The sequence below is a fragment of the Haemaphysalis longicornis genome, unplaced genomic scaffold (genome assembly GCF_048455015.1).
Source record: "Haemaphysalis longicornis isolate Haplotype H1 unplaced genomic scaffold, Haemaphysalis longicornis Haplotype H1 scaffold_1, whole genome shotgun sequence".
In the NCBI taxonomy this organism is placed as follows: Eukaryota; Metazoa; Arthropoda; class Arachnida; order Ixodida; family Ixodidae; genus Haemaphysalis; species Haemaphysalis longicornis.
This window is the reverse complement of record NW_027526203.1, coordinates 4,293,627-4,310,588: the sequence shown is the minus strand read 5'-3', so window position 1 is coordinate 4,310,588 and position 16,962 is coordinate 4,293,627. Positions and strand designations below refer to the sequence as shown.

The 16,962-nt window shown below is 47.1% G+C and overlaps 1 protein-coding gene across 1 annotated transcript in view; it reads right to left on the bottom strand.

Annotated features, from left to right (window-relative positions):
- The window catches only part of LOC144174932 (arylsulfatase B-like), a gene marked incomplete at its 3' end in the record, with an annotated part of 31,214 nt that extends 14,252 nt beyond the window's left edge, over positions 1–16,962 (bottom strand). The window contains 2 exon segments of the mRNA XM_077703925.1: positions 14,335–14,494; positions 16,659–16,962. Of these exon segments, the coding sequence (XP_077560051.1) occupies positions 14,335–14,494; positions 16,659–16,892 (394 nt within the window).

The following is a 16,962-nucleotide window of genomic DNA, read 5'->3' as shown; positions in this document are numbered from 1 at the left end:
GCGGTGGTGCACCCGTTACAAGAAGCGCAGTTCGTTTTCTCTTTTTTTTTGCTAACGCCGCCGAACCTAGTTCAAGGTTAAACAGCTTCACTTGTAAAAAAGTATTCCATTTTATGTTGTGTGAAACATCGTGAGGTACAAAACATACTCCGCTTGTAGAAAATGTTCTGTCCACCCGTGTAAACGGGTATGAAATACCTCCAAAGTTGGAGGTCTCTTACACCCGCTTTCTTTACACCCTTTTTCTTAGTTTCCAACACCCTCATTTGTAGCTTTACACCCTTTTGGGAAAAATGGTGTTAAAATATTGAACACCCTTCTTAAAGGCTGTAGAAATGGCGGGCAATATTTGTCTGGTATTTAATAAAATTTTATGACATATTGAACGTAATAACTACCTCTCGATTAAAACGTTTTTGCAAATCCGCATGCTGATTTGTATATGCTTACATCAAAATGCATAATTCCGAAATTAGCGCAAATATCTTATTTTTGCGACAAGCCCAGCGGCTCTATTGGAGAACTTTCCTCTGCTTGCTATAAAAGCATGAAGAGTAGATGTATTTCTTAGTAAGTATTGTGGGAACGCGACCTTAGCGCGTTCCCTTTCGTTTGGCTTCGCCCCACTGCTTGCTCCTCGCGGGAACTTTCTTGGCGAGACGTCGGCGAGGGGGATCTACCTCCTCGCCGAAGGCGTGTCTTGTGGCCGGCAAGAGCGCGCGGGATGCAAGCGGTGGGAGGTTGGAGCTCGGGAAGCGAGGCAACAGGACGCGCCTGGTGACCTCCTTCCTTCGAGGATCGGACGAAAAGGAGAGCGACAATGGCTGTCATCGGCGACCCAGCGAGGCAAACGCGAGCGCGCTGAGGCGCCCCGAAGATGACTCTTGTCGCGGTGAGTCGAACCTCTCGATTCCCTGTAATTTCCCAGGCGAGGAACTAGATCCCCGCCGTCAACCAGCTAGCCTGCATGCTCTTTGTATGTTTATTATCCAGTAATAAATGTCAATGAGCGAAAACACTTGTCACTTCCTTTGTTCCGCTGAGCCACGGCCCGCCGCGGCTGCCGCGGTACAGCGCGCATCCGCGGGGTGGGAGAAAACTTGCTTGTTGGGCGAAATGAGAAGACAAAGACTGGTTAGCGTCTCTCGTCGCCGGCTTTGGTATTACATGAGGAAAGTAACCAACCTACTTTACCCCTGCGACTCCCACCGTATGTACTCGCTGTCCCCATGCATCCAATTGGTTTTCTTGCTCAATTCATTTGATGGTCAAGTGTGACTTGTGCATGTAGAATGTGTCTGTATGTGATGGTGCGCTCTCGGCCCATTCACACCGTCACGCGTAGCTCCACTGCCCACACCCTTATTTTAGGTTGTTGAGCAACCTTACACCCCTTTTTAGGGTGTTTACACGAACACCCTTTTTTTAGCCAAAACACCTTTTGAAGGTGTTCGCCATGTGGCAAGATTCTTACACCCCTTTCGGCCAAAAAGGGTGTAAGAAAGTTTAGTGTGCAGCCTGTGCACAGGCGGGCCGAGTACAGAACGATCCGTACTTTCGGGATCCCACCATAGCTAATTGCAGATGCATACGCTGTTGAACTGACAAAGTGTCGCGGCTATAAGGTGCCATACATCTTTGAAAAAGCCAGTGCAATATAAAGTTTCTTTCTCTGCGAAGTCAGGCTACCGTCAGAGGTTGAAACATGCAGAATATGATGGTAAAAACCCCGTCACAGAAAAGAAGGCGCGGGGACTGACATCCGAACTCACAAGAGGCAATCGCGTGGTTATTAGCGTGCACGCCTCGTCAGGACACTACAGTTTTCTTACAGACGCGGTTCCAAAAGCGCTCAAAAATTCGACCGTGTCGTGTGTTTTTCTTCAGGTAGTTCTTCCCTGTGTCAAACCAAAAATAATTTAGCACAATTGTGTGGGAAAAAAGACAGGCAAAAGATGGCATTTTTAAAACATCAAACCGGTTTCCTGACGGCAAAGAAACATTGGATGCGACACTTTTACGAATGTTTTTTTTTAAATACTATTGATTCTACAGTGCCATTTCGAAGAAACATTGAAAAACAAGAACAATATTTCATACCTACGTGCACTGTAAGCCAAAGAGTGAGTGACGAGCTTGCGTATGTAGTAAGGCATAAAAAACTTTTGAATTATAGAGCATGCTTGCCACAACACGTAGCCGGTTACGTAGGTACACCATGTGAGACGACCACGACACTGTCACTGTCAAAAATAATGCCTACAGATTTTACAGAAGAAGCTGAAGTTATTGGAACGCATGAACTCTGTGTACAAGTGGAGCAGTGTAGTTTATCTTTTTCTACCCTCTTCAGAAGGTTATGAAAGCATATTGCCTTGGTTTTTCTATTTTTAGGTTAATCCTGTTAATCCTTTGCCTACCGTAGACTAGCTGAGCTCGTCCACACGGGTTGTACCGCTCCCATTGTACCGCTCACACGGGTTGTACCACTCGCGCGCTACCGCAGTCAAGCTACCCTAAAATATGTTAGTTTATTTATCATGTTAGTCAGGTTTAGCATGTTCTTTATCATGCATTTTTGAACCGTTTTTAACCATTATACACTTGTTTTTGACCATCGTTTGACAACTTGACGACAGGAGACGCTGAAAGCCGGAGCCCCTAAGGTGTTTGGCCCGTAAAATACTCCGTTTAACCCTTTCGCTTCCGTTGACGAGTATAGTCGTCATGACCGATGACGACTATACTCGTCATCGCTCATTTTGGTACAAAATCTCATGACGACTATACTCGCTAACGGAAGCGAAAGGGTTAAACGAACTATTTGGGGGGCCAAGCACCTAAGGGTCATCTTGGAGCCCTGACAGCGCTTTTTTGGAAGACACTGCGGGCATGCGGTGAAGCCATCTTCGATCAATCTTTTCGCACAATAAAGAATTAAAGGCGCCTTATTTCATCGAAATAAAGGTTCCGTGTGAAGCAATCTTATTTACGCAGTTAGATAAATAAAGGAACGTTATTTCATTGAAATACTGATGCCTTTTTATTAAGAAAAAGAAGGTCTACAAATTGAGCGAGAAACATTTTTCGGTAAATTTACATTTTTATTTTTTTTTACGGTACGGACACGGTTAATCTTGAACCGATCAAATACATGGATAGCGTCTTCCTGCACCTGATTTAAAGCAGATGAATAGTTTCAGTACCGTGTGACTAAAACAGTATCATCAGCATTTGGTATACTTTACTATGGCGAATACCATAGAATAAATCATTTACATAAATATTAAACAATAAAGGCGAGAGAATTGATACCTGAGGAACTCATTTTGTTAAACACAAAGGGCTACTGAATAATAATAATAATAATAATAATAATAATAATAATCAATCAATCACTCAATCAATCAATCATGTTTATTTACGTGCCCAGGAACAGCCAGAGGCCTGAGTGCTGGCGCACGGATAGTTACATAAAAACAAAATACAAGAAACATATAGCAAGATACAAACAAGCGACAAGACACACACAAATTGAAGTAGTGAAAATGGCAGAAATAAAGCACAGGCGCAGCCTGGGTACAGGTAAAAAAAATAAAAAGAAGATGCCTATGTTGCTGTGCCTGTCGTAAAGGCCACACGACAGGCAGAGCCACAAAGTTTGAAAGTAATATAACAAAGACAACGGCAAGAGTGCAGCGACAAACGATAAGACGAACAAATGACAGTAAACAGTTTCAAAAATAGGCAACTATCAGTTGGATAGACACAACCGCAGAGAAACCAAATTCCAGAAAAAAAAGAACGACAGACATACCATAGGTGGTTAACATACTGTATTGAACAGCGCTGTACGGTAAATTGTAAAGGATTTCTGAAAGATGTCAAGGCGTTCAAAGAAGCGGTTGTAACAATTCTGTATTCTGCGCACAGGAGAATGGTTGGAGTTGCGCGCAGCGGTCAAGAACGGGCGATGCGACCTGGTGGGCCTTTGTGGTACACTAAACTCTAAACAGTTAAGCAGGTCTGCGCAAGAAAGGTCACCATGAACAATTTTGTGAAGAAATGTAAGGTCTGCACGCATACGTCTGCAGTTCAAGGAAGGGATGGAAGGGACTATGGGTAAGTCAGAATCAGGATGAAAACTGTGATTGTGATGACGGTGCTTAAATATGGATAAAAACTTCTTCTGCACACGTTCTATTAATTCACTACTAGATTTGGAGATGCCGTTCCAGGCAACAGAAGCATATTCTAACTGTGGTATACATATTGCATTGTATAGCATTAGAAATGGATCTGGAGAAGAGAATTCCTTATAATCCGACACACAATTCCAAGACTTCGGAGTGCTCGCCGGGTGATGAGCCTAATATGAGGAGAAAAAGAGAGGGTACTGTCGAAAAGCACCCCTAGGTCCCTAATCTCCTCAACCCTTTGCAGAGGAGCTCCCTCAATACTGTAGGAAAACAGCAGACGGTGGGTTTTCCGGCTGTAGGTGACAACCTTTGTTTTAGTGGGGTTTAAAATTAGGCAGTTTTTCCTGCACCAGGCCGATAATTCCGACACATCCCTCTGCAAGGCACAGCAGTCCTGAACACCACTAATGTGCCTAAATAGTTTGACATCATCAGCATAGAGAAGAAAAGAAGAGTTAGTTAACACTGTTGACACATCATTGATAAAGACAGAAAACAATAATGGACCCAGCACGGAACCCTGGGGTACACCACTTGTTGCAGGGTAAACACTAGACTTTTTGTAGTTAACATCTACATAAAAGGACCGGTCAAGGAGATAGTTGGACAAAAAGGCAACAAGGCTTGCGTCTACACCGGACTTAGCAAGCTTGTTAATTAATAACTGATGGTTCACCACATCAAACGCCTTACTGAGGTCAAAATAAATAACGTCCAACTGGCCGTTTTCACAAACTGCAGCCGAAGCCTGTGTCATAAAGCTTGCAAGATTTGTGACCGTCGATCGACCCGAGAAAAAGCCGTGCTGATTTGGTATCACAACGTTCTTGACGCAGGCAGCAAGAACTTTTTCAGAGCTGACTCAAAGAGTTTTGAGGCGACACAAAGGAGTGAGATCGGGCGATAGTTAGAAACGGCTGACTTATCACCAGACTTAAATATTGGAAAAATTCGAGCGATCTTCCATGCACGAGGAAATTTACCTAAAAGTATGCAGTTTATATAAAGGGAAGTTAAGACAGGCACAAAAATGTTGCCGTAAGCCTTCATGAGGGCTGCTGGAATTCCATCTGCACCACAGGAAAATGATGGTTTCATCCGTTGAAGGCTATCATTGACAATTTTTTCATCAAACATAAGTGTGTTAAAATTAGAGTTATTAAACGATAGGCGTTCGTCGTTGCCATCTGGCAGTTGAAAGACAGAATGAAAGTACTGAGCAAAACTGGTGGCAACATCCTCAACCTCTTCACCATCGGAATTAAGCAGGCTAACGTGTTCTTTAGACGCCTTAGAACGGCCGCTTACATACCTCCAGAATTCAGCCGGTTTCTGAGACGCAGTAGCCTCAATAATAATAATAATAATAATAATAATAATAATAATAATAATAATAATAATAATAATAATAATAATAATAATAATAATAATAATAATAATAATAATAATAATAATAATAATAATAATAATAAAATTTATTGTGTACACGCATTCAGTACTTATACAGAAACGTGAGTGCCAAAGCCATGAAGGGACCTGGCAGTGGCATTTTCAACGCGACCGCATCCCGAATTGAACGCATTACAAACACAAAATTAGTCCCTAAACAAGGAAGAGAAAAAAAAGATGCAATAGCATGGTTGAAGCCACAAGATGGAAGTCCAACATGTCAAACGTTATTCTGGAAAAATGAAGGGTAACAGTTTCAGAATGTTTCTTAATTTGCTGGCATAGGTTTCGGAAGAAGAACCGGCACGTAACTGAACACTTTAGCTGCATAGTACCAACACTTTCGCTGTATTGTGTGCGAAGTTTTAGCACATTCGGAACTTTTGGCTCCAGAATTCTGCCTTATCGCGTGTTTTTCTTCAGGCAGTTTTTCCTTGTGTCAGACCAAAAATAATTTAGCACGATTGTTTAGAAAAAAAGAGAAGCAAAAGAGGTAGCTTGGTAGACGGAGGTATTTTGGTAGAGGGGGAAGAAGTGAGACTTCACCGCCCCAGCCGCCGCGAAATGCTCGACTGCTAGCCCAAGAACACCCTAAAAAATCGCCACAGGTGGGCTTCACGACAGCGCCCCAATACGACCAATCAGAGTGACCAAAAATGCAAATATGGCAAATGACGGGGCCCAGCATGGGATCAGAGTAAGAACTCGAGTCTGCGCTATGACAACAGCGCACATGCACGCCTTGCGCTGTTGTCCCAGCGCAGATGCTGGGTCGGGTCATTTGCCAAATTTGGACGTTCGGTCACGCTGATTGGTCGTTTTGGGGCGCTGTGGTAAAGCCCACCTGCGGCGATTTCCTAGAGTGGAAGCTTTACGTTAAAGGGACCCTGCAACACTTTCGATAAGCGCGTTCACTCTTTCCTTCGCGACTGGAACCACTGCGAAAGCCAGCATGGAGCGGCACTGCGTGATTTGCTCGTCGCACCAGATACGCCTTGAATTTCTGCTTTGTTTTTGTGACTTTTTTTTAAAGTTGCTATCTAAAAGCGTTCATTGCTGGAACTGAAGGAAAACCGGCCAACAGCCGCTGCATGGCCTTAGTGACGTAATTCGAGCTGTCGAAGAACGTCAAGACTGAGAAAGAAAGGAAAATGTTTTGAGCGAGATTAGAACTTGTCTGATGGGCAAAGCGTAGTTTTTGGCTGAGGTACTTTGCGACCCCCTAATCTAAGTACTGGGTGTGTTGGGTGACTGCGTTCTGCAAACATTTAAGATTTCAAAAAAAGTTGAAGAAAGTGTAGCAGGGTCCCTTTAAAAGGAAATTTCCGCTGAGTCATGACGCAGTGCTGCAAGTCCGCTTGCATTGCGCAGTGTCCCTACGCAGACGACATTATTGAGTCAAACTCGACATATCCGCCAAGTTTTTACTACAAGTTGCACTGATTGATTATTCTAAAGCGTCAGGGCGAAGACGACTTGCGGTAAATTCTTAAAGTGTATAGACACAGGACAGGAAGTTTTGAAAATATCCAACTGGATTCCCATTTTTGTTGGCCCTAAGTATCCCATCCCATTGAGCGAAAAATCAGTAATCGGCGTCTGAAGCCGCGAAACGGCTCCTTGAAAGCATTCCGTGGCACGAGGCGTTCCATACTGTGAGCTTTACCTCGGTAGCAGTGTCAGGCGGTCGTTCCCGCCACTGCGCCGTAGATGAAGGGAATGGAAGAGCGCAGCCGAGCAAGCGAACAGACAAGCAAGGGAATTCGCCATCGCCGAAACTCTCCCATTATATAAGTGGTTCAGGCGGACCGCGAAGCAAAGCGTCTCAAGAAGATGAAGCGCAACGAGAACGCCAGGCCGAAGCAAAGCGTCTCAGGTGTTCAGTTGGACGTTAATGCCTTCGCATTCACAAACCATAAGAAGGGTTTAGGAATCCTCAGAGCTTTTTTAGATGCGACGCTCAGAGCATCTCTTGTCGGCGGCCTTGTCCTTCCTGCGTGCGTCCGTTGTTGTCCGCAGCCACTCTCCCGCTCTCCTCTCCGATAGCGAACACTCTCTCGCGAGGGGCATTGGATTGGATTCGATTGGATTGGCTTGGATTGGATTGGATTTGGATTGGATTGGATTGGAGTGCATTAAAGTGGATTGTGTTGGATTGTGTTGCGTCATAGCCGCGGCCGACGCACTGGCGCCGGCGCGTGCCCAGGTGAGAGCGTGTGCGGCCCAGCGTGCTCTCACTCCGCCGGTGGGCGGCGCTGCGCGCGGTGCTGCGCATGTGCAGTACTCTCTCTCCGCGGTCTCCTCTCCTTCGGGCGCGCTGCGCATATAACCGGTGTGCCGCTCTCCGGCGGCCTTTCCTTTCGGTCGACGGTTGCTCTTCGCTTGCGCTTGAACCCCCCCCCCCCAGCGTCGCATCACACCAGGGTTCCCGCGAGGGGAGGTGGGCCTAATTTTTTTTTCTCCGCATAAACATAAGCTCCTCTCGCGTTTGTGCCACCTTAGAAGGGCCTTCGGAAAATGAGAAGGTGGTTCACAGTCTCCCCGAAGTGAAAACATGAATGAAGCTAATGAAACGGTTTGAGAAAGGTCATGTTTGCTCTGTCATCGAGCTTTGTAGGCGTCGGTCTTCCAGCTGCCGCTGTCGAACATTTATATGTAAATACACCATCACTTTTTTGCTTACCTGATTTTATACCTCTTTTTAATATAACAGGATTTACCTCAAACTCTTGTTTACCTTTGAGCGTCAATATTAGTCAGTGCCTTTTGTTCCTTTTTCATGGTCCGTCGCATACCGCATACCTCGCTGATTACTGTCGGTTCCTCACCGCTTCACCCACTACTGCCAAACGATTCCGACTGCTCTTGTAAGCTGAAGCTTCTCTTTTAAATGTTCCCTTAGTCGACATAGATACTCATCCCTTCACAACAGGGGTTTCTCTTGCCTACACGACTTCAGTAAACGCAGTGGTTCATACAAGTACCTCCATTTTCCTAAATGACTATTCAACATTTCGTTTGACTCCCTTTTGTTGTCCTGGGGCTGAATTCTTCAAAAAAGGGGCGTCGTTTTGAAGGGGTCTAGGGCCACTTGTCTCAAGGCCACTCGTCATAGGCCAACTCGTCACAGGTGAACTGGTCAGGAATGCCAATTTGTCATAGGACGTTTCGTACGAGGAATTCTCGTGTTACCAGGATATTCGCCACACGGAAAACTCGCACAAAGAGCTCGTTTCGGAACGTTAAAGCAATGCAATGTTTTTGCCTGCTATATGTCGGCCATATAAAAAAGGTGTAGACGAGCGAGTGTGAATCAAAGTTTATGAAGTAGGAAGTTAAGTGAATATGCCGTCACACCGCGTTAATTATAGTGAACTGATAATTGCATTCAAATTTGTATTAAATGACACGCAGAAAAAGTAAAAAAAGGCTGTGGTTGGTTTCTCTGTCATAGGAATCGGTTAAACAAGAAAGTGAAATGTGCAGCGAAATCTGCAGCTGAGCATGATTTGCGGGTCGGCGGCAGTCTTGTGGGTTTGCTTGGCGAGCGACGTCCTGCTGGCGGGTCACTTCGGCAAAGGTGCACTGTCGTCATTTCCGTGACGGATATGACGTCATTGAAATCTTGGTGCATCCCGGCATAAAACACTTTCGTGTTAAAATATAAAACGCGAAAACTAACAACCCCAAGTATAACGTACTCTTGCCCCCGTATTCACAAACCTACCTTAAGTACAACTTTTCCCTTCAGGCACTTTTCGGCGTCTTAACGCGTTTCTAGAACCAAACGTACGCTCAAAGGGCGCCTTTTCGCGAACTTATCGCACAGAAAAGTAAGCGACACTTAAGGTAGCTCCCGACCTACCTTAAGTGCACCTTTCCCCGACCAACATTACAGGCTACTACGACAGCTCGGCTGAGGCGTTCGATTTCGAGCGTCATTCGCGAGAAACTGATAAAGCTGTGAACAATAAAGCGCTTTCTGCGAGCAAAAACGATCCGCGCACACGCCTGCCGCCCTGACGCGGCCGTGCACACACCCGCACACCGGTCCGCCCCCGGCCGGCGGCGCGCGATGCGGCCAGCGCCGGCACCATGGCGCTGCCTCCGCGCGTAGAGCGACGTCGGCAAGTGCAGCTACCGTTTGTCTCCGCTTGCCCGAATGGAAGCAATCGTGCAAACCAAGCTACGCATGCGAGAAAGGGGATGATACTGTTGCGCTGTAGTAGCGCAATCGGCGATCAGTATTGTGCCGCAATGTTAAGCCTAAAGTTCCCTACGGGTACTGGTTACGGACGGAGCTGGCTGATCCGTGTGCTTCGAAGCTGGCGCCCCGCACGCGTTCTTCCCTATTGGCGCAAAGGGCAAGCCCCGCCCACACGCCGTGTGCGGATTGGCGCATCACGCGCTAGCCTCGATCGCAGGAGCCTAGGGTGCCTCGAAAGAGGCGCCTTTGATAAGTGCGCCTTAAGGAAGGTTTGTGAAGCGCAAGGCCCGTTTCTTCTTCTGGTCCTATTGCGACACTTACGAAAGGATTCCTTACGGCATTAGTGAAGTACGCTTTCTGAATACGTGGGTTAGAACTAAAGGTTGCTTCCCCGCAAGAAGGCCCTGTGTGCAGGGGTGCACCCTTTACAGGCCGCTTGTACGAAGCTGGTGGAATAAGGAAATAAGAGGCTATTGACCAGCGAAGAAAGGCGTCGAGAGAACATAGAGAAGCAAAAAGAACTGGTATGGAACCGGAGGTAGTGAAGGAGAAATAGAATATCTACCGTGGGAAAAAAGTAGAAGTGCAGAAAATGGTGCAAGCAAAGATCAAGCAGAAAAGCGAACAATGGATGGCAGAAATACGGAAGGACAAAAGCGCATCCAAGAAGTTTTGGAACCATGTAAAATCACTAAGCTCAAAAAACGATAACCATCAAAAATTCCTGATTGATTAGGAGGGCGAACATTTAGAAGGAGAGCACGCGTTGGCGCATATTCATTGAGTGATTAGTGAGAAGTTTAGGACAATAGTGGCAGGGAAACCAGCACCGATAACATCAGCGCCACAGAAGACTGCGGAAAGGGAAATAAGTTTGAGCAACCTTGATTGGAAAAAAGCAGAGCAAAAGGTTTCCCCCCAGACAGCAGTGGGCCCGGACGGAATACCAATGCAACTGATAAACCTGCTTGGACCTAAAAGCAAGGAATCGTTTATGAGGGCAATAGATAAGGTGATAGAAACCAAACAAATACCAGAGGACTGGTTAGAAAGTAGGATGAATTTAATATATAAAGGCAGAGGAGACACAGCCAGTATTGATTCATACAGACCACTCACAGTAACGTCAGTGGTGTATATATTCGTAATGCAGGCGATAAAATCAGAAATTCAAGCATGGATGGAAGAAAATGAAATACTTGGGAAACTGCAGAATGGATTTAGACAAGACAGGCGACTGGATGACAATTTGTTCGTGATAACGCAATGCATTGAAATTGCGAAAGCACAGAATAGACCACTATGGATTACGTTCTTGGACATTAAAGGGGCATATGACAACGTAAACAGAGAACGGCTGTGGAGAACGCTGAAACTCCAGGGATTAGATGACGAGTTAGTACAGTTCCTTATAGCAATCTATAAAGACAATAGAGTGCACCTTACTTGGGAAGGACAGAAATGCGCCCAGCAGGTCAACATCCATCGGGGACTGAAACAGGGATGCCCTTTGAGCCCAATACTGTTCATGCTTTACATGGCAGGGTTAGAAAAGATACTGGAAGAAAGTCAAGTAGGGTTTAGCCTAACCCATATGCTGCAAGGCGAAGTGGTACAACAGCATATTCCGGGAATGTTATACGCAGACGACATTGTTCTTTTAGCTGATAACCAAACCGATATGCAGCGGCTAATAAATATTAGCGGCCAGGAAGCCACAGACCTCGGGTTAGATTTCAGTGCAGAAAAATCAGGAATAATGGTTTTCAATGACGCTACCACTGATGTAGTGTCTATCCAGCAATGCGAATTACCTGGAGTGAAGGAATATAAATATTTGGGAGTGTGGATAAACGAAGGGGATAACTACTTAAGAACTCACGAGGAGCAACTTAAGGTTAAGGGAAAGCGAAACGCAGCTATAATGAAGCATAGAGCTCTGTGGGGGTATAACAAATAGGAAGTAGTAAGAGGAATGTGGAAAGGAGTAATGGTTCCGGGTCTCACGTTTGCGAATGTTGTACTCTGCTTAAAATCAGACGTTCTATCAGGCCTTGAAGTAAACCAGAGAACGGTAGGACGTTTGGCCTTAGGCGCGCATGGAAAAACAACTAACGAAGCAGTTCAGGGAGATATGGGCTGGGCGTCGTTTGAAGTTAGAGAAGCTCAGAGTAAAATATGCTTTGAGATGAGGTTGACGGCAATGGATCAACGAAGGTGGGCAGCTAAGGTTTTTAGGTACCTATACTTGAAAAGCGTGGACACGCAGTGGTTAAGAAAGACTAGAAGGCTAACGATGAAATACGGAAAGAACAGTGGAGAATCCAAAACAGCCAAGGTAACCAAAAAAGAGGCAAGGCAGATTGAAACGAATAAATGGAGGGAAAAAATGGAAGGTAAAACGTCGTTAGAGATGTACAGGGCTGAGAAATTGAACATCAGAAAGGAAAATTTCTACGATAATTCCCAGGGCAGTGCTTTGGTTTTTGAGGCTAGAGCAGGTTGCCTGCGAACTAAGAGTTTTTTGGGGAAGTGTTCACAAAATGATGGGGTATGCGTGGTCTGCGGAAAAGGAACAGAAACTATGCGGCACATAGTGTTAGAATGTGAGGGTATCCATCCAAATCTACATGAAGGGAATATTGGGCTTTCAGAAGCCCTAGGATTTAAGGGTATCACAGAGGAAGTTAACTTCGAGGCTGTCGAGGGGGCGAAAAGAAGATTAGAATGCGGTGGACGAAAAGCAGAGAGGGGAATATTGCCTAGGACAGTTACCATCTGTAACAGGGGAAAAAAAGTATTACGGGCCTAATAAGCTTAGTGCCTGCCCTTAGCAGCGCCAGTATTAAACCAAGAGTGTAAAAAACATGATTATATTAGTCCTTTTTGGTAAGATGACATGTCATCACCCCGCTTTAAAGGGGAGACCAATAGCAATCATCATCATCATCATCATGCTTCGTTGTACTGGCGTCACCTCCGTGATGAATATGACGAAAGTGAAATCTTCGTGAATCCCGGAGTAAAACACTTTCGTGTTTAAAAAACGCGTACAAATGGCGCAGTGAACAGGTTGTGCATGAAATGAACAATCCTGCTTATTGCACTGCTTTAATACGTCAACTCAGAGGCCGATGTTCCGAGGCATTGACTGGGGCTCCGCTGAGCGACACAGGGGGTCACGTGATCTGACCATTCTTCCCGCCCCTTTCCAGCCAGGGCTTTGTTTACAAGGTCGGGGTGCTACGAAATCCAAGCGAGAAAAAGGCACTCTCGCTGGACATATTTTGTGTGCCCAAATTTCCATGGATAAATTGCTCTGATATCAGCGCCTCTTCCAAACACAAGTGCAGGACGCGCTGATTTTTCGCCCTCCCCCCTCCCCCATGGACAGCGCTTCAGCCGCGTTTAAAGGATTCAATCACGTGTGCAAGTCACACCATCGCCTGGTGACGCAGACCTCTGCAGACCCAACTACAGACCCAACTACAGTCGTAACCAGAGTACCATACCCACACGAAGCCCGCAGCTTTGTCACGGTGTCCTTTGAGGCAGATTTTTCTGTCGGCCTCCGGCATCATGTACTTTGTATGTGCTGCCAATAAATTTCATTGTTCATTGTTCAAACCAGCTAGGTACCCCACCTCTACGCCCCTGTATGATCAGCGCTTCAAACAAGTGCAGGTCGCACTGACCTCTCCACCCCTCCTAAACAAAAGCTGTAACGAGTTTACCATTGTCGAGATCAGCCTCAGACCCGCTTTCAATGCCAATTTCCGGCCAGCGCTTCAAGGGATTTGTTCACACGGTCGCGGTGCAACGAAATCCATGCGACGAAAAGGCACCCTCCCCGAGAATTCCTATCTCCCCATGGCACCGAACCAAAAGGCCGGTGTGACGAGTTGGCTTCTCCTGGGACGAGTGGGCTCATTCCCGTTTTGAAAGACGCGGCGCTGGCATGCAAATGCATCATACTCTTGGTCGGTGCGGGGCGTCGCTTTGAGGCGGGGTAAACCGAGACAACCACACGGTGTTCTTCGATGAGAACCATGGTGCAAAGCCACGCGTACTGATTCCCGTCGCTTCGCGCCATGGTTCTCATCGAGGAACACCGTTGCCTCGGTTTGCCCCGCCTGAAAGCGACGCCGCGACCCAAGAATACATGCATTCGCATGCCAGCGAGGCGTCACTTCAAAACGACGTCCTTTTTTTTGGAGAATTCTGACCCTGGACTGTTTCTGCACGTTGAGAAGGTGAACCAAACCACACTACCTCAGCAGCAACTTCACAACGCTTGCTTTAGGAGAAGGGAAGAGGGAGGTGGCATTTGTCGCGCACCACCGCACCGCAATTTTGTTTTTAGCCCGTTCGACCGCTTTGCGGCGTGAAAGGCACCGAGCATGGTGCCGGGAATTCCTTTAATCCTGTACTGGGAGGAGCGGCGGGGGCGCCGGGTAGCACAGTGCAGGCTCCTTTTACCCAGATTGATGGGGTAGCGGCCGCTGAGCAGGGCTGCCCTGGACGGAGTGCACAGTGGCTGCGCGTAGTAGCGCCTCAGGCGGATCCCGTTCCAGGCCAGGGCGTCGATGTTGGGCGTGCGGATCTGCGGGCAGCCGTGGTAGCTCACGTCGTTCCAGCCCTGCGAGCGTTAGTGCCGCTGCTGGGAGTGCATGTGCGCACGCTGGCTCGTGCACCTTGAACGTGCACGGGCACACCGGTACAAGTCCAGCTCCCGCGTGTGCTACACGCCAAGGGATGCAGACGGGGTGCAACTGTACGGGACCTGCTGTCACACGTATACGATCTCTTTTCCGCTACATCGATTCGGCGGAACATCTATATCCCATCTATGAAATATATCCACCCTGCCATATAATTTGGTACTACTGCGTGAGCAATAGGCGGGGCATGTCGCCAAATCTTCGCGTCGATCCGCGTCGATGTGTCAACGGAGCGAGCGACGGAACAGGCCGTGTGTAGATAAAGTCCATACAGGGAGTGCGCGCAGCCTTTGCAGCGCTGGTGACGTTGACACGGCGACGTCTAGTCGAAGCGCGGCTCGCCACTTGCCTCTGCGCAGGGTGACAATACAGGAAGCCGGAACAAGGCGTGCCCAAAGGGCGGAGTCTCAAGGTCGAAAGGGAGAGGAACGAGCGTTTTGTTTTGTTATATGCCGAGCCTTTTGCTATCTAGCCACGCTTTCGCAATGGACACCCATTTTAACTCACCGGTAAGTAGCTTCGTCGCCATAGTTGTTGCCAGTGGCTCTAACACTTTGAGCTCGTGTATGATTACCGAACAAGCGAGATAGAGCGAAACAGTCTACTCCGTGAGCGAACCGTAATACGTGTTTTCGGTTGCCACCTGCCTAATGTGATTAGAACAAAAAACCTTCTGAACTTGTCGCTGGTCATGCAGAAGAATCTTTTTAACCTTCTTAAAATTCTTGGTACTGCTTATACACGCCTTGCTTCATATATAACCTTCACAACATCCCGAAGTGCTCGGGGCTTCGGAGTACCTCAACAATACGAGTAAACACGTTATCTGGCCATGCCTACAATTCATATCCACTTTCCAAAGCTCCCTAAAGGCGCTAAATCACCTGTTAAATGGACACTGGCCAACTCTCGTCTCCCGAATTAAATATTCTGCCATTTTACCAGCGCCTATGTCAACAGATACCCAACACTCTACAAGTTGAAATGAGCTCACTATGTGAGGCAACGTTTTTGCTCACTTTTTTTTTTCTTTTTTACTTCTGTACAGACTGTGGCGCCAGTGTGCGTAAAGATATAGCCGCCGAAAAAACGACGTACGACTCCAATTACACGAAGTTTCATTAGGCCTGTATGAAGCAATGCTTCAAGCAGGCCTTCGTGCATTGAATATCATTCATACGTGGAACAGTGATCAAACATCTTGAAATTGTGTTTAATGCGGAGCAAGCGCGAGACTCGGCGAACCGCGCTGGCTGGCATATCAATTGATACTTTAATTTGGGTGATGCCAAGAAACAATTCCTTAAGCAGCTACCATTTTTCAGAAGTTTTTCTCCCGTCTTACAAGGAGCAGCTTGTGAAACTAGTGTTTTTAACGCATAACTTATGTTGCTAAACCAGCTTTATACTATGCAACTGTTCAATGCAGAAATTTGGGTGAGTTGGTGATAGGACTTCGACATGGTGAAAAAGCGCAATAGACGGGGACAGAAAAAAAGAGAGTGACACGGGACGTGTCACTCTCTTTTCTTCTGTCTCCGTCTATTGCGCTTTTTTACCATGTCGCAACTGCCTCCTGTTCCGTGTGTATTCATATTGGGTGAAGCTCGTTCTACGTGATGCAAGTTTCGCCTGCGAATTCGCAGCTGCGGCGCTGCTCGTGCGGCAAAACGATCTGATTTTTCCTATTTTCACTGCTGCAACAAATTGCCAAATTTCAAGCAGAATTCACAGGAGACGTTAGACTGTTCCAAACACTTGGCAATATGCCACAACAACGAGAATAGATCGTTTTGCCGCACGAGCGGCGCCGCAGCTGCTAATTCGCAAGCGAAATTCGCACCATGTAGAAGGGGCTACTAGTCACCACTCTTTACCGATCAGGTATCACAACAACATTCACGCGTGCACACGCTATGCTGGGAAGCGAGCGTAGGGATCGTGGTAAATAATGCCATATTTGATAGCTGAATCACACGGTAACCTTAGGCAGCAGTTTCGTTTTATATATTCGTATAGCAGCATGGAGCTACGTTTGCAGCATAGATCGAACTCTTCGGCGGCGGCGCGGAGGCAACTCACCAGGTCGTCAGCGAGGACGAACACAATGTGCGGATGCCCCGCGTCGCCATCCTGCTGCCGCACGGCCCAGGCGGCGCCGGTCACCAGAGCGGCCAGCACGAGGCACATCACTAGGAAGGCCACCCGCGACACCTCCATGTCCTCCGCTACGGCCCAGCCGTCGGCGACGGGTCGCCAGCGCCAGAGCTGCTGCTGTGCCCCGGGTGGGGCGGAAGGCCACACGACCTGCAGCATGCGGCGGCCCGTGCGATAATTACGCCAGTGACAAGGCCGCCCCACGTCATGGGTGGCCGAACTCGCCCCT